The 24,351-nt window shown below is 40.2% G+C and overlaps 1 protein-coding gene and 1 long non-coding RNA gene across 2 annotated transcripts; one reads left to right on the top strand and one right to left on the bottom strand.

The window, feature by feature from the left end:
• Positions 1-1,927: 1,927 nt before the first annotated feature.
• Positions 1,928-17,028, bottom strand: maneal (mannosidase endo-alpha like). The gene is made up of 4 exons (XM_069176425.1): positions 15,981-17,028; positions 13,342-13,451; positions 4,845-4,921; positions 1,928-2,917 (listed from the first exon to the last, which is right to left on the bottom strand). Exons 1-4 carry the CDS (start codon positions 16,483-16,485, stop codon positions 2,281-2,283), a joined length of 1,329 nt encoding a protein of 442 aa, XP_069032526.1. The 5' UTR covers positions 16,486-17,028; the 3' UTR covers positions 1,928-2,280.
• LOC138214661 (uncharacterized) lies at positions 9,578-23,442 on the top strand. Its single transcript, XR_011179645.1, has 3 exons — positions 9,578-9,630; positions 15,055-15,248; positions 22,860-23,442. It is a non-coding gene; the product is annotated as an uncharacterized lncRNA (long non-coding RNA).
• The last annotated feature ends 909 nt before the right edge of the window (positions 23,443-24,351 follow it).

The following is a 24,351-nucleotide window of genomic DNA, read 5'->3' as shown; positions in this document are numbered from 1 at the left end:
CTGGGCTACTTGGACACTGGCTGGTTCACTACGCTTGATGTGCTCCACTTCCAACTGACCGGCATGGAAGCACTTACTTAGGCTTCACTGGTAAATTACACAGGAGTATGTCACCCTAATCTGCACTGTGAAAGCTGCTCGAAGGGTTTATGAATTCATTAAAGCACATTCTGATTCGAACAGCTTGAAATGCCAAGGTGTTAGCAGGGTGTTAACAGCAAGCATGCTCTGAGCACTTTATTCAAACTCAACATTTCCTTCTCTTTTCAGACTTTTCAGATGTGCATTAAAGGTCCTAAAATACACAACTGCCTGGCTAGTGAAGGATCCACTGTTGGAAACAACCCTAAAACAAAAGGTTCCATTCGTGACCAAAGTGCTGCACAAAACAGCAGTTTTCTGAGCCGACCTTCTCGACGTGTCTGAACTCTTTCTCTTCTACTTGTCTCAGTTATCAAAACCCTCCCCTCCAAACCCAGCTCTGCTGCTGATCTCCCTTTTCTCTAATTACAGCGACCACATGAGGAATGATAACCCTCATTATGTATCAGCCTCTGGGTTTCTACCACGACACCACTTGGATCCTCATTAATCCCTGTTTGTATCATTATTTGTCTCCTCATGCTGAACGTACATTTTATCTCTCCTCTCATCCCTTCGTCAGGACCACCATTTAACTCCCCAACCTTACAGTTTCTAGATGTACATAAATGGCATCATTCTTTTGTGAATAAGGTAGAAATGTGCTCATCGTTTTGTAAAACTAATAATAACACAGTGATCAACATGTAGAGTTGCTGGGATCTGAGAATTCATGGGATCATTCCTAAGAAAAAGTCCGACCAAGCAGAGGAGGCTGTTATAGTGATTTTGCAGAAGATTCAGCCTGCCACCTAAAATGTGTTCAATAAAAAGACTACATGAGAGTCCGTAGACTGATTAGTCTATAACTGGGCTGTGTAACTTAATACAAAAAAAAAGAAAAAAACAACCTGACAATTTTCAGCATTCAGGAGTTTTCATTTCAGTCCTATCTTCTAAACTAATAACTGATTTCTTGGCTACTTGAGGGCAGCAGAAACAAGGTACGGATTTAATACACCTGCCAGTCCACTAGAGGACACCACACCAGTGTCACGGCTTTGCCTCGCAATGCCTCAGAAACCATGTGGTTTAAGATAACAAAAACGTGGAAAACCCGAGCGGCAACCAACGGTGACGTCACCCGTTGGTTTGTGAAGGGCCGTCATGAAGCCTCGAGTTTGGATTTTGGTAGTTCAGAGCGGTTTGGAGCAGGAAGTGACCATATTTTGGTGAGCTGGGGGGTGGGATCTGATTCAATTTAATTGGAAACCCATTGACATTACGTCCTGCCCACCGATAGCTGTAACCTGCTGGCACCACAGGCCTGTCAATCAAACAGACACGCCCCCAAAACATGGCTTTTTGAAGCTTATTTTACAATTAATGAGGGATAATTTTCCGATGGACGGCCAGAAATGTAATAAGAAGCTACTTTATTGCCTGATAATTTTAGACTGAGACTAGTTGAATGGGAGTCTACAGAACCGGGGGCTTTTTGGAGCCAACGTCTGGCAGCACACGGTGGTATTCCAGCTTAAGGCACTTCCACATCGGCCTCATTTTTCAGACCCGGAAGATACGTCCACTTTTATGTACAGTCTATGGGAAAACTCTGCTGTTGGGTTTACACACCAAAATTACACTGCTTTCAAGAAATTCACTTCGCCTTTTCAGTCTCGGACTCTTGCGTCCAGCAACTTACGCCATCTGCCACCTCTCCAGCGTACTGAACCTTCACAGCCATCGTACTTCATCTCATGACTTCTGTTACATGACATCCATCCGTTACCTGTCTCAGGTTACGTGCGTTCCTCTCACGCTGGACATTAAACACTGATTCTCCAACAGTAAACAGACACACATTTTAATTGGTCATCAAGGAAATACAGGAAGGGACAGTCTGTATCATAAGAAAATAAGAAATAAACGGCCCTACAGAGCAGAGTTACTGTATATATTCTCAATCAGGAAACAACGATCAGCTGTCCAACGCAACCTTGTAGTTTCAACATATCAGAGATATTATTAACCTGTACAAAAAAATGTTAGTGACTTAAAACAGCGAGGGCAGGGTGAACATTTAGGGAAAATCTCATCAGGTCTCGGAGCTGGAGAAAAACAGGTAAGTGGATGAACATTAAGATTCTTTCTTTCAACAGTGGCAGCCGACCGAATGTCCAGTCGTGATGCTGATGCTCACATCAACCACTTGTCCTTCTCCTTGTTGAAGTTCTCGGCCCACTGACGCGTTATCTCCAAGTAGTGGTCTGCCTGGTTGGGCAGATAGTCCAGATACAAACGGGTCACAGTTTTCTTGGGTACGGCCCTTTCTATCTGCGTGCCTTCGTGCCATTGGTTGAAGGACGTGATGGTGACGATTTCTGGTCGGACGGACAGAGCAGCCTGCAGGGACGTCTCGTAGTATCGTCCGTTAACCCGATTCCTAGTGTTGTGGTTGTTCCATGGTCGGACGGCGGTGTCTACGTAACCTGGACCGACGCTAGGGATAAACAGCAGATTGTTTGCATCACAGAAAGCCTTGATGGCTTTCCAGTTCTGGTGGGACGAACCAAAGGAAAAGCCATTGGAGGCGAAGTAAGTGTAAATGCCATCAAAGCCGCTGGCGAGGATGTCATGTTTGTGGCGCTCCTCCACAATGAGGGCGACAAACACCCCGTCGTAAGGTGTACCTCTGAGGCTGTGGGAGCCTTTAGCTGTCAGGAGCTCCGCCCAGGCCTCAGGTGGTGTCAGGTACGAGTCATAGACATAAAACAGGGGCAGGACTCGCCCTGTGCTCGACCTGAATCTGTAGAAGGCGCCGTGTTTTCCATACCTGAGAAACATGACAGAACACAAATACACTTAAAGTTGAAAACATTGGAAGTCATGATTGGTTTTTTTCAGATGTTAATTTTTTTAGCATTTTAATGCAAATTTAAAGGGTGTGCAACACTGTCTACAACCAGAGACAGACATTTTGAAATCTCACAGGAACTGTTTATTGAATTGGCATAACTACTCTAAAAAAAGATTAGCTGATGATGAATGATTGCTATATTTCTTTGCTGTGTGCCGCTACAGGGTTGTTGTTTTTTTGTTTGTTCTTTACTACGAGGAGTTACTAAAGTCGGACATTTAGAAATATTAAAATCACACAAACAACATGTAACTTATTAGTCAGAAAACTGAAATCTCTCTTGGCTTCAGACTTGCTGATCTCGTCTAAACACAAAGTAATAGAAGCACTTTGAGGTTGAATATAATACGTGAAAATGGAAATATCTAATCAGACACTGTATTATAGCTGCACTGATCTGTTTCTGTTATTGTTGTTAGCTTCTTTGGACCCCCAACAAGCTAAACATGACATATCGTAGCCCTCTCAAGTTGATTTGGCTGACATTTTAAACATGTAGCAAACATGGAGAAACATCAGAATTAATTTGAAATTGTGTTTCTGCTGACGTGATAAATAGATTCACTCTTTCTCGCTTTGTTTTGGTCTTCACCAGCCCCAGAGCAAAATATCAGACATTTTAGTTGCTTGATGTTCAAGTTGACTTTTTCTGTCCAGTTAGTCTGAACAGTACAGATAGATTAAGAGAGCTTGAGTGTGTTGTGCCTGTAATGCTGTCGATATTTTTGTTTTGTTGCTACCATTTGGCAGTGAGGTTAAAAATGCTTCACTGCGCAGAGGGAAACTGCAGCGTCACATACCTGCAGAGACAATTCACTTTCGGTTCATTACTATGTGAATCAATTTTCATATTAAACACGGTAATTTGAATAATTGTTCATATAAATATTAATCAAAGCAGCTTGAGGGTCTGAGCCAGTCTGGTTAAACAGACGACAGTTGAAGGTTGTAGATTCTGCAAACGTTACCATTCTCGGTGAGAATAATGATGAGCTACATGCTAGTGAAGGAAAACCTTTCTATGTATTTAAACTGCTGTGTACATCAGTATAACCCAGGATCAGTGTGTTAGTCAGGTGAGATGTCTGTGTTAGCAACTGTCTTGGTGGTCTTGTCTGTTTAATTATAATTATACCAGCGTTTCAAATGTAATGATGTTAAAATACCAAATGTAGCTCAGAATTCACATATTTGTCAGACATTCAGAAGATATTCATGTTTCATCCAAAGCCTCATCTCCTCTTTCTGACTGTCAAGTTTTGGTTTTATTTCATACAGATGGTCAGCCCAGTGGGTTCCTGAAAATACTGGCAGCAATTTAAAGTCCAGACATCGGATTCAGCTGAAGGCACAAAACAAAGCATGGGCTTTGAATTTCCTCCAGTCGTGTATCATTATAAGCAAAGCATCGTTGAGACTCTTTATTCTTGTTCCCAGTCAAAGTGTGACATCATGGGCTACTTTTTTTTCTACCATTGAATATTTTATCATGTGAAACAATTTCCGATTCGCTGCACAAACATATCTATCCAACATATCTTGTACAGTCCGTGAGTCACGGGAAAAACTGAGTATGATGAAATGATACAGAATCAATTTCCTTAGACACACTTTCAAACCGGCTAGAGTCAGAGCAAAATCTACCTTCTGATCCATTACAGCAGGATCACAGGGGAAACATCTATATTTAACAGCCTGTTCCTCATCTTCCCATGTCGGGCTTCGTGTTTCACCAGATCTGCAGACTTCTAACGTCAGCGGCCGCAGAAACAGACATGCAGAGCTCAGTGAAAGGAAACAAATCATGCACAGTGGTAAGTGGACACATAGCAAGAGAGCTTACTTGTCAATAATGTATTTGATGCTGTCATGCATGCTCTGGTCCGTCCGTCCCTTGTATGGCTGTATGTGAAAGGCCACCTGTGCAGAAACACAAGTGTGCAAGCACGTTAATGAACAACACCGACTGAATACACAAACACCTGGAAAATAAGGGGTTATGCAATGAATTCTGCTCATTATTCCTGTGTTATTTGTTTGGATGGACAGCCAGTATGAAAGCAACATAGAATTAGTAGCCCGTGGACCTCGCTAATTATTTGGCTGTTGCGTCTCTGAATCACAACAAGCCATAACTGGTGTGTGTTTAAAACAGTGAAGAGCAGGTCTGAAGGACTGACAGAAGACAGAGACAGACAAGTCATTTAAAAGTTATATTAAAAGATTAGAAGTCTAAAATGTTGGAGCCATTCCAAAAAAAAGACCAGTGGAAAACCAACCCGATAATGATGTGCATGAATTTAACCCGATCCAACACCAGAAGCAATCAATCAATCAATCAATTAACAAGCAGCCGCAGTGGGCGTACGCTCCAATATCCAAACGACCATATTATTCAAGTATGCCAGAAAAAGGTTTAGTATGTTCTAATACATAGAATGGTAAATGTAGTAGGCAAAAAGTAGAAGGAGAAGAAGAAGAAGAAGAAGAAGTAGAAGGAGAAGAAGAAGAAGAAGAGGCGTTAAAAGGAAGCCTACTCGTTCCAAATCGCATCCTTTTTTTTTTTTTAGTTCAAACGTCGCGCTGCGGATCACAACAGATATGACAAAGAGGGTCAAAGTTTAAGGTGCATTTTTATGATGAAGTAGTATGTCCCAATTGTAAACATACTATATGCAACAGTACAAACTTTTTAAGGGTAACTGCAGCATGTACTAAAATTAAAAACAAATAGTACGCCACTCAGAGCACAGTGATTGACACGCACAGACCTGAGACCTGCAGCAGTAAAACAGACCCGATGAGTCTGAGTAGAGTTTGGACTCATGTCAGTAGTTTTATCCCAGTTCGGATGTTCTGAATGAAGAACAGCAACGTATACTGAAAAACCTAAATATTACGACGACGCTGTCTAATGTGCTCTTGGCCCTTTGTATGCTGCCTAACAGCTCCGACCTGACAAAGCATGGACCCCTGGAGGTATCTGGCAACAACACTTTAGCAGCAGATCCTTTGAGTCCTGGAAGTTGTGAGTTCCCTCCAGGGACGACTGTCAGTCCGTACTCACTGCTGCTGCACCAGACAAGCCTTGCCGTTTTGGACATGCTTGGAATCAGTTGACTGGAAATACTGATTTGTTCCTTGTCAGAGTTGCTCGGGTCTTTGCACCGGCACATTCCTCCCACATGTTGACTATAAAAGCCAACGGTTCACTGTCTTCCAGAGGTTGACATGCATCTTTGTTACCAGACAACGTTATTCTCTTTATCTCACAGGATGTTGGCACACTGGTGTAAATCTTTCTGTTGGAGCAATACCCCATAATACTGTATGTAGCCAATTCACATGTATCAGTCCGTTCAAGATTAAATCCTGATGATTGTCTGCTTAGGGAAAGTAAAATTACCCCGTCTGTGACCTTTGAGGATGGAATCTGTTTTAAGTAACAAACCTATGCTTTGACTTTGAAGTCTGCATCATGAATGCTATGTGACAAAATCTCAATTTAGGACACAGAATGTCGCAGCATCGTTCTAAGGTGAAACCAGAGGGTGGAAAGTATTGAATATGCCCCCCCAAAAAGGTCATGTCATCAAGACATAAAAGGTGGCATAGAGACAGGACTTTGGCTCCATAGCCTTTATCTCTGGCTGACAGTCTCTGGAAGTAATCTTTCTACTGTAACTTTTTAAATGTTTCTATTTTGGAACAACTCAAATGCCCATGTTCCAGATGGACACCTTTTATTATGCAAATCATGACAGTGTAAGCATGATTAGTAGCCGTTGTATGGAACAATGTAACTGCAAACGGCCCTGAGGCAGACAGATGACTGACAACTACAAATTATGTGTCATTATGTTCATGCAGAATAAAAGGAAAACTGGGAACACATATAGCAGATATATTCTTTTATGCTGATAATTGTTGGCCAGCACCTGCAAAGAAATTAGGTGTGTGTGTGTGTGTGTGTGTGTGTGTGTGTGTGTGTGTGTGTGTGTGTGTGTGTGTGTTAATGACTGATGTTGGATATGTTTGAATGTTCGCAGTGGAATTCTTTTGAATTTATAGATAAAATAAACCTGTAATTTACTATGCTCTTTTGTGAAACATATTTTTTCTTCAGCATGCCGCTGAACAGCAGAGAAAATATGTTTCGCAAAAGAGCCCTGAGTACTTCAGGGACGGCTCTTATGACTCACCCAGAAGCTGCTGCTTCTTGAGATCTGTACTATGCATGTGTTGGAGCCTTGGGCCTTATATCAGCATTGCAGTTGACTTTATTGTCAACATTGAGTCCGCTGTTTGACTGGAACAGGACCAAATCTGTTGAGCCCCAAATGTTCTCCAGTAGTCGTTAATACCTGAACTAAACCACTGAAAGCCAGTTTACATTTATTACACAGTACTGGAGCAAATTTTTACCTCAGTTAAAGGTTGTAATTGCTGGTGGTTAGATGAGTAATAAATAAAAGCCGAGTGGGTGGGAGGAGACTGAAGCCTTTGTCAGTGTGGGATTCAGAGTGCGAACATATGGCTGCTTCCTGGAGGCTGAACGAACTATATCGACCCTGTATGACTCAAAGAGGCTCTGTGGAGTTTACATCTAACAAACATATTGAATCCATTTTCATCCCATTTAACATTTGTTTTCCATGTTTTTAAACTGTTTTTGTTTTTACAATCAATTGCCATCTCCGTGATGCAGATTGAGTGAGTTTAGATTTTTGCATGACACTTGCATGTTTGCTTGACAAATGATAGAAATATAATCTTCCAGTAGAGAGAAGAAGAGATACATAAACTGCTGCTGTGTCCCAAATGACATACTTCCCTTAGTACCCTAATAATTAGTGCTCTCACATGTTTGGAGTCTTACTTGTGTAATACTGTACCTGAATTTTGGGCCGTGTTGTTTCAAATCGCACACTGTCGTTCTGCACTGACCGGAAACAACTTCAGCACGTGAACACATCACTCGCCAAAATATCTACAGCCTTATTTTATTTTAACCAGAAATCAACATGTTCTTGTGTCCTCTGTTTAACACACTCAATAAACACACAGATTCTTCTGTCCAGCAGCAGTGAAAAAGAAACACTTTGTGTTCAGGAACAGCTGCAGCTTCCTGAGACGCCTTAATTTGAAAGTTCTTTATGTCGGTGGCCCCGCCCCTTCCTCTATGAAGCCTTTTCAGCCTTTTTTCTATTTATTAGAAATGTTGCGCTCCAGATCGCTCCAGAAAGTACAAGGCGCGTTTTTATGATGAAGTAGTATGTCCCAATTGTAAACATACAACATGCAACAGTACATATTTTTTAAGGGTAGCTGCAGAACGTACTAAAAGTAAAAAATAAATAGTATGCGATTCGGAATGGAGGAAAAGTAGGAGATCATTCCTGCCCACTGCAACAAGACTACAATAAATCACCTCTGGCCAAATCAATCTCACAACAATAACACCGTTGCACTGTTGGTTGTTTGTTTGTTTGTTTAAAACTTTGCACTATTGTTTAGTTAGTTTAATTTTATATTATTTTACTTATATTGTATATATTGTGCATTTAGAAATTTTTATATTTGATATTTTTTACTCTGTTATTTTTATTGCATTACCTGTATCTATAAATGCTGCTGTAGCGAAAAAAAAAATGTCCCTTTGCGGGATTAATAAAGTGTCTGTCTGTCTGTCTGTCTGTCTGTCTGTCTGTCTATCTATCTATCTATCTATCTATCTATCTATCTATCTATCTATCTATCTATCTATCTATCTATCTATCTATCTATCTATCTATCTATCTATCTATCTATCTATCTATCTATCTATCTATCTAAGTGTCCAGCGTTTCACACTTCTTTTTTGGACCGTTTTGAGTGCATCATCCTGGTACTTGTAGTTCACTGCATGTTTCTGTACTGACAGTGTGAACGCACTGATGCACTCAAATAGTACACAAGTACGCCATTTGGAACACAGCATGTGTTTTTATAAAGATAGAGGGAGACACACAAGCAGACAGAACCAAACTTTAGCCAACAAAATGCTGAAGGTTTGTGAAGAATGGAGCAGAGAGGAGGAGAAAACATCCTCTGTATTGTATCAGCATCTCCTGTCCTGTCATTTCATCTGCAACACATTCAGCCGACTCAGGATGACATCTGACCAGAGTGTCTCTGAAATCTTGTTTACAGCTTCTGAGTAAAGATTTAAAGAATATCTGGACTCTTTTCCTAGATTTGAGGTACTAAAAAAAACATGCAAATCAGCAAAAAAGGGGGTATAATTTTTTTTTTTTTTTTTTTTTTTACAGAGAACAGTTGCATTTTTTTTAGCAGGAGCTTGTTTTTTTAGCTAAAAGCTGAGTGATGGATGCCTTCTGTCACCCAGAAATAACTCGTTTGCTGCAGTCACAAGGGGAAAAAGGGTCTCCTGCAGCTCACTGGCAAACAGTAAAGCATTGACAGAGCTGTCGAGCCACAAACAGCAAATGCTCAACGCCCACTCCTTCTTCCAAAAGAGGCTGCAAGGTCTTCATAAACAGTTTCCATGGCAACGCGGCGGTGTTTGCCGCTGGAGCACGGGCTTGTCAGCAGTCTCGACTGGTTGGAAATCATGAAAGGTCAGCGAGGTAAGACGCTGTTCAATCTGTTCCTGTTTGGTTGAATAAACCGGGATGAGAAGTGCTTTGTTTGCTCAGATCCCCTCATGTAGCGTGATGCCGACTGACTCTAATATTTACATCACAGCCTCAGGTGTGTAGACGCACACAAACAATCCTCCCCAACAGTTCTCACAAATGTTTGGCTTCTCTTCAGAGGATGACAAACACTAACCTGAAGCGATGTTATGTCATCGTGGTGTTGTATGCTACATTTTTTCAGCTAATTATATAAACTGAGGTGACAAATTCAAAAGTACAGATGCAATTATGAAAGAAAAGAATTCATCTTACAGTCTGTGCATGGTTACTCTGCTTCTTGGGGGCTCTGGAAGTGAATAACCAGAGATAATTAGAAATCTTATTTAATTAGAAATCTGAGTTATCTGCACATTGCACTTCCATATTTATCCTCTATTTGGTCCAGTACTTCATACGAGAGGAACCCAAAGCAGGAAAGACAAACTAATGTTGGTCAAATCTGTTTTTCTATGGATGTTTGCATATATGTGCAGTGCTGCAGATAGTTTTACCCTGAGGAAACAGACATGCAGAGCAAAAAACAAAGAACAAAGAAGCAAAAGAGTCTCTCAATTTCTCACAGTAGGAATGTTTTCCACGTTTGTATCTATGTTGTTGTAATTTGTAGTTTTAATGCGTCGGTATCTAACTGGAACTTCAGCTTTAGTTAACATCCGCTGACCTTCAGCCTCCCGCACACTTTTAAAGAGCAGCCATGGTTGGGGTGGTGGGGTAGGGGTATGGGGTGGTGGAGCTGGGCCAGGCTGTGAGGAGCTCTGGCAGACGGTCTGCTAACATGAAGCAGAATGTAATGGACTGTCGGACAGACAGTTTTCTAAAGTTATCATGTAAAATTACGCGTATTTCCATTCACCTGCTTTTTGTGCGCATTTTCAGGTTGCGTATCACAAAATAAGGAAATGCAAAAGTTGTTTTGAACATTTTTGTGACTATTTGCCAAAATTAACAAGGCTAACATATTAGCAAACACTTGTAGCTGACATAGAGCAACCTAAGCATTTGTTTTTAGGTGGTTTCTATGGCCACCAACAGAATGTAATCCAATAGTCACCCTCTTTTTAGCCCTGTTTTTGGTTTCCATCACCTCCAGAGTAAAATATTGGACTCTGAAGCAGGTAAACGCTGGCTGAAGCACGGTGGTAACTTTGTCTGTCTGGTTCTGGGCAGATTGGTTTAAAAACAGCTGTTTGTTGTCTCTAGAAACGAGGTTGATGAAAGCGGTGAGAGTGAACTAAAACCAGAAACCAAAACAATGAGCTAAAAGACACGAGAAAAGTTTGTGAAGCTGGGAGAAGCTGCAGAGTTGGGCAATAATTCTTTGTGGTTTTATGACCCAAAGCCACAAGTTTAATATGACACATATCATCTGACCATTTGTTCATATCAAATATTTGTTAGTGCAGCTTTAATTTGACTCTTGTGATTTGCAGTCAGCATCAACACCAGCGTTTCATTTGGGCAAACAGGGTCAATCTATGCTTAATTAGCGAGGCTGGAGCACTGGAGGGGATTATAGATCAGTGTGTGTCCTCATGTCGGCAATATATGACGGTCTCAACGGATTTTTGTGACCCCAGTGATCTTCCTTTCATACGGTGACAGAGGACGTGACAGATTCCTCCCGTGTCGGGATCAGTACAACACAAGGCATGCCACGTCCAAAGGTACGCATAGATGACATTTGCAGAGGAGACGCACACACAGACACACACACAACTGCTCAAACACACACACACACACACACACACACACACACACACACACACACACACACACACACACACACACACACACACACACACACACACACACACACACACACACACACACACTTCAGCCTGTATTTTGTGGCAGCTTTGGTGCACTGAAACACTGGAGCATCAGTGCTCAGGTCAGCTGTGAGATACAAACTGTTGTGTAAGTCTGACTGGGACGTGCAGAGAGAGACCCAGTTCTCAGTAAGACTTCCATATAAGGAGCATGAAAGCAGAGCGAGGAAGAGCTCTTCTGTCCTGTTAATGCTGAATCTACAGTCTTGTTCTGCTGCTGCCGTCTCAAGCACCTTCAGCATCTTATGCCTTTATGGTATCTGAAACCCTTCAGCGTTAAAGTTGACATGACTTTGTTAGATGGAGCTGTGCAATGAAAAGGAAAGTCTGCTCTGAAGCACTTCAGGGTTTTAAAAACAGCTGTTGGCTCTGCTGGAAAGGCCTCTGATTGCAGGACATTTTTATGTCTCTGTTCATGTTACTGTAAATGTCAGGTTTAAAGTCGATGCTGCCACCGGGACCCGATGTGACGGTACCAATTTCTTGATTGTCGGTGAGCTCAGTGGACCAAAATTAAATGAAGCCGCAAGACATGATGCATTTTGTACAAAGGATACAGAGCACTTTTTCTCAACTGGAGAAAATGTGGTTTTAAAGCAGCATTTAAAACGGTAAAATCACTTCATTTCAGTGGACTCCCTCGTCTTTTGGGTTCAGCTCTGGTGAAATTTGAAACTGAAACTCACTCCATATGAAGGGACACCTTTGATAAACGCCTTTTCGACACTGTTTGATCAGACTGAACTCTCATATTCAGCCATCCATCTGATTCAGGAGTCTCCGACCCGAAGCTCACGAACTACCAGGAGAACCGTGACCTGGTTCTGAGTAGATCGTGGAAGGTTTGAACAATATGAAGTGTTTCCCATACATAGACTAACTTCGGCAGCAGAGACTCTCACACTGAGCTGGAAAGACACAGGTGTTCATAAAAAATAAAAAATATCATAGTTTTGGCTACGGCGGGGCCAGAGCGATATGGGAGCGATCAAAGTACCACCACTCTCGGCTGAATGCTCTGACTTTTCAAATTAAAAGCCCTCCAGTTTCACACAGGGTCCAGCTGCATGCTCGGTTTTGAGTGAAACATTTGTTTCTTTCAGGAGGGACAGGGCGTCCCAGTCTAGGGAGAAACACTGGATTTTCCTGTTAAATCTAATATTATAAAGCTTTATTTGACACTTTTTGAACCAGTTTGGCCACTAATGACTTGCGTGCCCTTCAGGGAACATCTGTGTAATTGTCGATACAGAAACACAAAGAAATGCATACAGAAAAAAGGTTGGAGGTCGCTGATCTAAATACTCAAGCACTTCACTTCACTACAAATTTAAGGTACTTGAGCACTTTACTTCAGCTTTTTGAAGCTTTCATTTTAGAGGGAGATATTGTACATTTGACTCAACTACATTTGTTGGACAGCCTCAGTTACTTTATAAGTTAAGATATTCATGGGGGACAAAAAGAAGTCATAATTATTTTTCATATAAAATGCCAAATATTTCATGGTTCCAGTGTCTCCAATATGAATATTTAGTGCTTTACCTTTTTATCATTTTAAGAATTCAAATTTTTGTTCATAGTTTTGAAGTTTGGACTGTTGGCTGGTCGATTTGGACTCACTATTTTCTGATTTATTACAAACCAAACAATCAGTCGATGAATCGAGAAACTAACAATTTGATTTATCACAAAAAGATCCTTTTACGTTTCTCAGCGTCAACACTCAGCTAACACGGACAAACCATTCATTCATTCATTCAGGAAATCATCAGAAAGGGAAAAACATACCGGTTGTCTCACCAGTTACCTTGATGCTGTGCCTGTGGGCAGCGTCCATGACAGCAGGAACCAGGTCCTCGGTGGGCTCCCCGTGGTCGTCCGCCACCCCGGGAGGGTACCAGGACAACACCAGCACCCCTGCACAACCGCACAGGGGAGAAGGGAGAGAAGTGTGAAAACAGCCAGGCATCGAAAGCGTTTCATTCGGATAAACAGGAACATAAATTACGACCTCCAATCTGGGTTCCTTATTAAGATTTTCAATATGAAAAAAAAAAACAGAGAATCACCTGAAAGTTTCCATCCATTACATTTCTGATTTGGTTTAAAAACCTGGAACATCTATTTAAGATTTTGGAGATGCTTTTGCTTTCTCTGTTTTACTTAATGCAACACCTGCATCCACATCAGATCCAAAGCTGCAGATCTCGGTACTGATACAGGAAGTCATCTGCCCTGAGCAGAAAGCCGAGTGACCGAAGGTTCATATGCACAGTTAGTGAACAGAGAACTTCCTATTTGTGTGATGTACTTCAGGTTCGTGTTACATCCTGCACCTCTCACAAGTACAACGCTCTGCTGACTTTCATTTCCTCACCGTTAGTCAAGTGGGATCAATACAGTGTTACAGTTACAGAAACAAAAACCCATCAAGGAGCTGAAGAAACACGTAATAATGACATTAAATCAAGTTATCTGGAAGCATTTTGGAATGTGTTTGATTAATATATAAACTATAAACTATATACTGATATATACTTAGTTTATAGGTACATTGCTGCCAACTATGACTTTATTATCCTGTTAAGGCCAGTTCACGGTTTCCACGTGATTATTTTTGTCAACTTTTAATTTTTTTATTATTATTATGTATTTTTCTTTTTTGTTGCTGTGTACGTTTTGATAATTTGTTTTTTAAGTGAAGGTTACTATAGCTTTTGATTTCACATTTAATTTAGCTTTTTGTAGTTCGGTATTTTGGTTTGTGATTTTAATTTATGTTTGTTGTCATTTTGTGTGGATCCCAGACTAGAGACTTTGTGGAACTAATGGGGAAGAATTAGCCCACGTTGATGAGTGTCCGTTCTGACCCCTTCAAAAAAAATCAGCTCAACTACACGAGCCAAAAGAATAAATTGGACATTTGTTTTGTGCACCGTACATAACGATGATTGTACTGTGCTCCACATCTTTGGTTCTGTTCTTTTTAAGGTGCTGCACACACAGTAAACAAAGCATTCACTCACATACACTCGCTGCTCTAGTTTGTGCTGAAGTGTGCATATTTCCACTGTTTTGAGTTTGAGTCTGCAGCTGCCCAGAGACACAGAAACCATGAATTGGGCTCCGGGGTGGCCTGGGGAAAATTAATTTTTCTTCTACCAATTTGTTAAAATGCCACTTTATTTTGGAAGATGCACGACGTGAGCACAAAGCACCCTGAAATATTACTGCAGGGGCTGATTATGCTTTTAATAAAGTGGTTCAATTCCTTTACCCCCTGACAGAAAAAACACATGTATTTCACATGTGCAAAAAAACTTGTGATCACAGATGCGGTTTTGGAGCATTTTCCTGGTGTAATGTGTGACGCCCATGTAAGATTCCCACGTGAAACTTTTCCACAAATCTTTCCCCATATTATTATATGTTGCAAAATGTGGTAAACATGTAACATGCGTCCCGATCACATGTGTCTCATGTGGAAAACATGGGTAACTCTTGTTTTTTTTTCTGTAAGGATCTACTGAAAACCAACAGACACCCAGTGAAGCCGGTACTCTGGAGTGCTTGATGGTCTCGGGGTCCCATTGCCGAGCTGGTGCTCCAGTCTGGACTGAAGCGGTGCAGCAGAGCAAACTGTAAATGTGGGCAACACTTCCCTCTGAACAGCACATGGAAGCAGCGTAAGGATGAGTGTCTGTTAAGAGAAGGGTAAGTGAAGTGAACCGTGTGGGGGATTTTTTTCTTACACGGGATCCAGTTGTCTGCAAACTGGCAGCACACGAGCCTGCATGTAGGAGCTGAATACAGTAAATGAGGGCACTGAGACAGCCTGCTGCTCGTGGCTATGGGTTCACTGTTGTGCCTTGTGACTTTATTTTGACTTTATTAACAGAAGAAAACGTTGGATTTTTTTATTTCTCCCTCAGCAAAAGGAAAAAAAACATGAATTCTACTGGTCTTATTGAAGATTATAAAAGGTTTAGACATTTCCTTTTCCTAACAAAATCTATATCCAACATCAACTCTCTTATCTAGGCCTACAGTTTTGCTTTGACTGTACAATATAAAAAATACAATCAACTAGCCCACATGAAGAGTGTGAGTTGAAGACACTGAGCTCCAGTACTTTTTTTTTTTTTTTTTTTTTATAAGAATTTGACCCTTTCACAATCTCAGTGGTATTTTTACAGTAAAAAAACAACAACACATGGTTGTTACTTTAGAGCTGTTTCCAGCAGTTTTATAATACATTTACATTAAAACTTGAATAGTTTTTGGGCCATTTTAAAATTGAATCAGAATTTATTCTTATCAAAATTAAAATAAATATTTCAAAATATCGTATACTTTATCTTTTATATCTGGGTGTGTGGTGTTTGTCCCCGCAGAAGTGCCAACAATACTAGAAACATGTAGAGCCAGTGTTGCAACAATCGTTACCCGCTGCAGCCGCCTCTATCTGGGCCATGTGTGACTCCAGCACCTTCGGGTCCCTGGAGCTGTAGGGTCCCAGCTCCGGGTAGAAACTCGAGGCAACGTCCTCCGGAGGTGTGTGCCTTCCTTGAGCATGACTGGCTGCGATCTTTGGGTCCCAGTGCGGCACCAGCACGTGATCCCAGTGGATGTACTTGTTGTCCATGCTGGGTGAGCCGTACCACAGGTAGTAGAAGATGTGCACATCGTAGAAGATGCTGTACTCCCGGTCAGATTTGGTGAAAACCACCTTGGTGTCGCTGCTGCCCATGTGGAACTGACCCGGCGACACCACCACGTCTTTCACGTCCGGCCGCCTCCTCTCGGGTCTTTCCCCGATGAAGTCCATACCGGGGGCCAGGTCTGAGAAGCCGTCGCTGGGCTTCAGCGTCCTCAGCCCCATCATGGTCCCGAAAATGAAGAGCGTGAAGAGGAAAAGCGCGACGAGAGCTTTCCTGCGCAGCCGAGTCATGGTCGCTGTCCGTGGTGCTGGCGCAGGAAGAAGAGCCGCTCCGGGAGGCAGCAGGGGGTGACAGCGGTTCCTCTCAGTGCCGGCTGCAGCCCAGGAGCGCAGTCATCGTTTTACAGCCCAACCGGAGCAGCTGAGAGACAAAACGCGTACAGCAGCTGCAACATGGAGCCTGAAAAATACCCGCCGCGCTCTGGATCCTCTTCCATCATCAAGGCACTCACTGCTTCAATAAACCGCCTCCTGCTCGCCTTCTGCACAGCCATGTTGTTTTTGTTTTCGTTCACATTATCTGCTCTTCAAGACTAAAGTGATAAATCGATTCCATCCCGCAACAGTTCCCCTCGTGTCTCTACAGGAAACGGAGAGCAGTCTGGTTCCAGCCGAGGCTTCTTCTTCTTCTCCTCCTCCACCAGGCCGCTGCTTCTCTCTCCTCCTACTGAGCTGTTTGCTCGGTGAAACGCTGTTTTATTTTCCCTCCGCGTTCATACAGAGCGGAGAATGAAACATTTGTTTGTGTTGAGCGAGCAGGAGGGAGGTGGGATTAACCCCGACCGGAAGGAGATGTATGAGGGGTGAATAAAGAAACAGGGGGCGGAGCCAAACGCGAGGCAGGGGGGATGAATCTCTTAAATACCAAGAAATATTTCTGGGTCCACACCACAGACTGACTATAGAAGGTACACACATCGTTGACTGCAGGTGTGTTTCTATGGAAGTGTAGTTGCACTTGCACGGAAATTATAGACCAGAACATGAGATCTGTGAAGAAACATGAAAACAACATGTTTTCACCATTTCTCACCATTTAAACTTTGACTCTTAATTTCTTCACCTCTTCATGTTTCTTACTCCGCACTACTTTGTTTAATGACATCTGGAGAACTAGCTGATTATCAGATGAACCAACTCCTAATGTTCGTATAATAATAGTGAATGGAAAAAAAGCAATTCATATTTCCTTGAATTTAACACCTTTTGGCATTTTCGGGAATAAATCAAAACTATTTAAACCGGATTAGCCAATTTGCTAAATTACAAACTTCAATGTGTCCACTACTTAAGTGTTTTGATGAAATAAATACAAGGTACAAAATTAATTGAAGTACTGTCATTGCAGTAACTGTCGTTACAACCATTCCATGGTACAGGGACAGTTGTAACATAAATATACATAATTGATCATTAAAATACTCACAAAGAAAGTCAGTATCTACCATTTACTTTAAAGTGAATGTTGAAAAAAAAAAATCAAATTTCCTTTGGCCTATATTTTGGACAAAATACCTTGATTTTGATATCATAACAATATTGTAGGGATTAAAAAAATATTGACACAATGAGATCATATATGCAACTGATTATCGTTCATTTCCAGTGTAATTCAGTTTGTGTAGACCTTTAGGTTTTTAAAATATAAATGAAACTAAACTGAAATGTTGATGATAACAGGACGTTACAACCACCTCTGTGTCACCAGTCATAAACTCAGAGTAATCACTGTAGTTTGTTTCTGACTGGAGATATTCAAGCTGTTACAACCATCCCTCTCCTTTACCTTGTGGTACTTGTACATTACTGGAGTATTTCCATTTGATGCTTCTCTATACTTCCACCCCACTACATTTAGCTGTCAGATTTAGTTCCTTTTCAGATGGAGATTTGACACACTGGACAATTTAACATGTTTTTAAAATATAACACAAAGTTCAAGATTAAAAAATGTTTTCCAGCCTGTTTGTCTTCTGACGTTTTACAAACAGCAGCGTGTAGTCGGGTTACGTTTCAGATGTCGATGAGTTGTTAACAACAAGTGATTATTTTTCCCTCTAAACTTCCCTCTTTCATTTCAAAACAGATTTGTGGATCAGAACTTTATTTTTTCATCTTTGTTCTCCCAGTAACGATCTGATGACGCCTCACATTTATCTGATGTCCTGGATATAAAACTGGATAGAAAGTAGTTAAAAGCAGCTCCGCCTGCAGCAGCTGCAACAGTAACATGCTGCTTACACACTGATGCTTCACTATCAATAATGTAACGATGTCATACACAACATATACTAATTTATCAGTCAGAGGGACCAAACCTGTAGTTCTACTTTAATACATTAAGTTAGCTGCTAACACTTATGTTGTTTTACACAAGTATGATTTTTCACTTCTTTTACTGCGTTGGTACTTTTACAACGTATTTAAGTGAGAAAGCTGAACACTTGTCCTCCTATTTATTCCTTCAGCAGTTTTTTCTGTAAAGTTGGTCTATTGTCTTAGCAGAAGCTCTTGAGAAAGAAGCCCACAAAAATATTTATGAAATAGATTATCACTGTCGACATTTTTAGTTCGGATGGTCCCAGTGAGATACAGTCACAAATAAAAGTTAGTTTTATGTGACAAGGGCTTCACGGTTTGCTTTTAACTGTTATAGTTTATGATGCATGCATTTCCTTTGCTGTGTGTATGAGTCAGGATGACGTCATGGGGGTGTTTGGTGGTCTCACAGACTACATGCTTGAGGTGACATCTAGTGGGAGCAATGAAACGGTGCATTTATCATCTGCCTGCTGCTGGGTGGAGCTGTTAGTCTCTGTGCACTGACCGTGAAGCTGATCATGACTGTGTGTGTATGAAGAATAAAACAGGAGAGTTTTCCGTTCTTGTTTTGATATTACATAAAGAGGCATCTCAGGTCATACAAATTCAAGTTGATTTCAGTTTCAAAACAGAGACAACAAACATTCACTTTTCTGGGAGCAAGTTTCTTTTGGATTCCGGTTATTGAGCATTTATAAGCTGCACAAAAACATTTATTAACAAATTATAATGTGGTTATAATCAGCTACATGGACATTAAATGTACAGTAGTTATTAGCAATGACAACTTTAAGACAATGGTCATTCTTATTCTTGTGTTTTATCATACATTCATTCATTATCTTTTCATAGTCATAGTTTATAACTAAAGACATTAATACAATTACAAATATGTATATTATAGTCTGTTACAGAGCATTTAGCAAATCTTTATAATCTTTATCTTCTTATTTTAAATGTTCAGTGTGGCAACTTGAAATAATTGTTGTCTAGCTAGCTGTTAAACAGTACAGTTACAGTTTAGTACCATTTACACAGACTGACACAATCACATGTTCAAACAAAGAGTTACAATGAAAATGCATATGTTAAGAAGAAAATATGATCAACTTTGCAGATGGAAAATTAAAAGACAAGAAATAAACAGACAAACAATTTAATCTCCTTAAATCTCATCCATTTCCGTCGCTGACAATGCAGGATGTTATTAATCTATATAGTTTTAACAGTGGAGCTGTCCGTGGTGCTGAAACGCTCCTCCGTTGCTCACACAGCTCCAAACTATTGATTTGTTGTTGTTTGAAACTTCCTTCCAACAACTTCTATCCACTTATAGATGATTGTTTCTGTTCTGTTACAAACAGACAAACCCAAATGCAATCGGAGCACAAGACTTTTAACATCAAACGCCCAGAATGAAGTTCACTTATAGGCTGGAGCAGAGAGGGGAGGAAGGTTTCAGAAACTCGCACATTGTTGGTTTGAGAAATGAAAAAAAATTTACCAAGAAAATATAAACAAACAACAAATAAATACAATGTATAATATACTGATAAAGAAAACCACTGATAGACAGTTAGATGAAGACAAAAAGTATTTGGACTCCAAGTAATAGCTTCACTACAGATCTCAGTTACTATGTTTTAGCTTGCTATTGTTAAGCCTGCAGAACTGATTGACATTATGGGCATTTAATCAGCAAAACTTTTAGTTTATCCACATTAAGTGGACATTTTTCCCCACAGCATCCCATAAGTGCTCCATAATATGTAGCTCCTCTATGGGATTTGTTAGACTTTGATTTTTCTCCTGGCCAAAATATTCTTTCAACAGGTGGATGTTTGGAAGATTATCCAAAGCACCTTGATATCCCCACCTCCATGCTTTACAATAGCTTTACTTCAGTCTGGTGGGGGATCCTCCCTCTGCAAAGCCTCTACCACCACATCCACACATTACATTTGGACTCATCCAGAGCTGTTTCCAGTGGTCTGTGAACTGAGTTGTATGATGTGACTCTCTTTAAACCTCAGGTGAGGATCAACACATTAAAAATGGTTTGCAAAGAGTGACCCTGTGGTTGACTGCAATAAATACCTAATTTTCATCAGAACTTTTTAACATTATAGCATCAAAGTGATTAGAAAGAAACACATCAGAATCCTGCACATTATAAATCACTACAACGGACAACATACAGACATCTGGTGCAAATGAAAATGACCCTGTTTTCCTTTAACAGGGAGATTCCCCTCAAAAGAAAGCTTTGGCCTGTCATTGTTGCCTGTTTGGCCCTCAGAAAGCCGGCAGCCGCCCGTCCTGCAGGCTGCTTGTAGGAGGGATATCTGTCACAACACGTCAGCACACCATAGATTTGTTATTGATCAGGCTCATTGATTGATTTCCCTCTGGAGGGGAGGTGAAAGGTGAGCTGACAGGCTTCCCAGTGGGATCGCTGCTTATTCTCCCCCCTCACTGACACACAAGGGCCAATGAAAGTGACAATGAGGGACCAGTCATTCCTAAAATGACTTAAACCGTACATCACCACACACCCAACATACTGTAAATACTGCAGATACTAAACAGAAGTTTAATTTGTACAATTTAGTCACAAAATCTGGTAGAAAATCGACTTGTTTTTTTTCTTTTCTTTTCACTGTTACGTAACAGCCTCGGTGTGGGCATGTGTGTGTGTGTGTGTGTGTGTGTGTGTGTGTGTGTGTGTGTGTGTGTGTGTGTGTGTGTGTGTGTATTGATTCAGTGACCGAGCGCGTGCCAAAGCTTTGTTCCCACAGCCCCTCTCAGAGTGACCCGGGTCACCGCAGGGTGCCTGTTTTGTTGTGTAGCAGCCGGTGGCCTTTTCTTTTCCTGTGATGACTCTCAGAGCTTCTGCTTGGACTCTGAGTCATTTTTATTCTTTATCAGGAACAAAGCAGCTGTGCATTGAGGAACATTACCAGCTGTGGGCCAACCTAGTTTAAGAAGTCATTTTCAGGCTGTTCCATGTGAGGAGTCATCAGAAAGCATGAATACAGGTGAAACACCAAAACAATAAAAATCTTCAAACAAATCAGGCAAAATCTTAACTAAGTAAGGGGTGAACAAAAAAAAAAACTAATTTCAAAGTAAATATTTAAGAGTAACATACAGCATTTGACAGAGAAACAACATGAGGTCAAGAAGATTAATACAGTTAATTTGTACAAAAGGTAGAGGCTGCGTTAAAAGACTGGTTCTATTCATGATTACAGATCTGATTGTACAGCAGGAAGTATTTATACAAGTGATAAAACGGTGAAAATTAGCAGGTAATCTCATAATATGGGACTTTATTCCAAATACTAATATTTTTTTTGAGAAAGGATCTTAAACCATAATATTTCTTAAGAGCAAGCTGTGGATTCCTCTTCTTTGTGATGACTCTCAGATTTGCATCTCTGAGTAAAAGCAAATGAAGACGAGAGAAGGAAATAATGGAGCTGATTGAAAGATTATGAGACAAAGGTCCCTCCTCGCTCTGCTTTAGTAAATCCTCTGGAGCGAAACAGAATGAGGTCATTTTGTTTTCTTTGTGGTGGTTTTCTGTCTTTTCAGTCATTTTGTGTATCTTGTGACATGTTTTGGTGTCTGTGGAGTCGTTTTGTGTGTCTTTCCTGTAATTGTATGTGTCTTTGAGATCGTTTTGTCTCCTTGGATCCATTTTGTTTCTTTTGGGTTACTTTTTTTTTTATGTCTTTTGAGTTGTTTTGTGTGGCTATGATGCCATTTTGGGGTATTTTACAAGCAAGCTCTGTAACGAATATCAAGTCATTTCATACAAAAGCTCTGTAACCCATTTGTACCAGCAAGTGTTACTGTAGTTGTGAAAAGGAATTGATTTAGATTGCAAAAGTGATTCACAAAGACAAGTTGGAGGGAGAGTTTAAGATTAATCTTATAGGTACTATTATTAAGTTTGACTGCAGGTTCATTTTATTTTGTTGTAGACAGAAACCAGCCAGGAGGACAATATTACTAATATCAATCAAGGATATGTTTGAGAGACAAAAGGTGTAAAGGAAGATCAATGACTCAGCGGTGGTGATCGGAAGATTGTGGTTCTCCCCTCCAGCTTGAAAGCATCGTATTACCTGTGAATGAGCAGCAGTGAATGAACCGACTCTAATAGGCTCCCTGTGTGTGTGTGTGTGTGTGTGTGTGTGTGTGTGTGTGTGTGTGTGTGTGTGTGTGTGTGTGTGTGTGTGTGTGTGTGTGTGTGTGTGTGTGTGTGTGTGTGGCAGGTGGAGGTGAATCACCTCAGCAGAGACAAAGCCAGCAGATGATCCTCTTCTTCATCACAGATGAGTCATCCTGAAGAGAGAGCTGCCGACCATATGCTGTTTACATGTCACCTGTTTGGTTGGAGAATCATGGACAACATTAATAAAGCAAAGTTATTAAAGTGGAAAATGATAAGCTTTTAGATATCAGTCAGAAAACTATAGGCAATTTTAAAAGATAATAATATTACAAAAAAAAAAATCACAATCCCCATATCTGATTAATTCTTAATTAAGCTGTAAAACCATAAACAGCCTCATCGCCTTTGTTTATATTCCTTTTATTTCTTTGAATTGTACATTTTCATCTAACTTGTGTTAGACTTCATGTCTGGACAATGTTTTGTGTCTTTGGGATCCTTTTGTGTCCCTCCTGGGTCATTACGTGTGTCTTTAGTGTTGTTTTTGGCCATTTACATTTTAGTTTTATTAGTGTGAAATGATTTTTGAAAAGAACAGTGATAGTAAAATGCCACAAAGCCCTTATTTTGCTCACTAAAGTGACCCCAATGCACATTCAGTGTGATTCCTTATTTTAACCATTTGAAATATTTTATAGACTAGTTGATGATATCTTATAATTTAAAATGTTAATAAAGTACCGAAGAGGCTCTAAAAAGAACAAATTTAAACCCTCCAATAAAACCTCAGCTTTAAAAGCTGACTTTCCCTCTGAATGTTCGCATTTCAGATCTATTCTTTATTAAATCATTTAGTGGTTGGTATAACAGAATATACGGTCCTTTGTCAGCAGCAAATTAATGATATTTCATATATGTAATTTATATTCAGCATTGACATGTTTAATAGGTTTCCTCAGATGTGGAGTAAAATAATTCAACAAACTGTAAATGTAAAGGGCATTTTATCGGCTTCCTATAGATACTTGTATTTTGTACAGCATTAAATGAGCAAAACATTATTACAAATACCCCAAAATATTTCCTTTAATGTATTTACAATTTCCCCAAAGCTCCACTTTCAGGGTTTGATTGATGAATAATATCAGATAGATAATATTATCATGATAATTGATTTGTTGAAGGTTTTTTTCTTGATATATTATTTGCAGGGTAAATCTGACATACATTTTTGTTTTTATATTGAATTCATTTTTCATTTTTAGGATTTAAAGAGCCTTAAACCACATATTACAATCCATTCATTTTCCTCTTAAATTCTCTCATTAAAATATATTTTAGACAGTCAATAAAGATGGTCCTTAAGTAGCAGTTTTATTTTACTTTAATTCAGAATTACTATTAAAGGAATGGAACACTAAATGCATCAGTGAAATGCAGAGGCTTCGTTATCTGTTCACCTGCTTCTTCTGAGTCGTTTTATCTCTTATCAGCACCAAATGTTCATTAGTATTTCCTACTTATTACACTGATATGAATTACCAATCCACAATATTTTGCATCAGTTCTGGCTTCAGGCTGCAATCAGGATA

Source organism: Embiotoca jacksoni, unplaced genomic scaffold (assembly GCF_022577435.1).
Source record: "Embiotoca jacksoni isolate LCO1_2020_lvr unplaced genomic scaffold, fEmbJac1.0.p SCAF_7, whole genome shotgun sequence".
Classification (NCBI taxonomy): Eukaryota; Metazoa; Chordata; class Actinopteri; family Embiotocidae; genus Embiotoca; species Embiotoca jacksoni.
The sequence above is the reverse complement of the archived record's forward strand: the minus strand, read 5'-3'. Positions and strand labels throughout refer to the sequence as shown.

What these genes read in the sequence shown, in the direction of transcription:
- maneal (XM_069176425.1), bottom strand. Translation starts at nt 16,485, where the DNA reads ATGACTCGGCTGCGCAGGAAAGCTCTCGTCGCGCTTTTCCTCTTCACG. An exon ending in CCCACAGGCACAGCATCAAG is followed by an intron (nt 4,922 to 13,341) that starts GTAACTGGTGAG and finishes GTTTCTGCACAG; the next exon opens with GTGGCCTTTCACATACAGCC. An exon ending in ATCAAATACATTATTGACAA is followed by an intron (nt 2,918 to 4,844) that starts GTAAGCTCTCTT and finishes CATGTTTCTCAG; the next exon opens with GTATGGAAAACACGGCGCCT.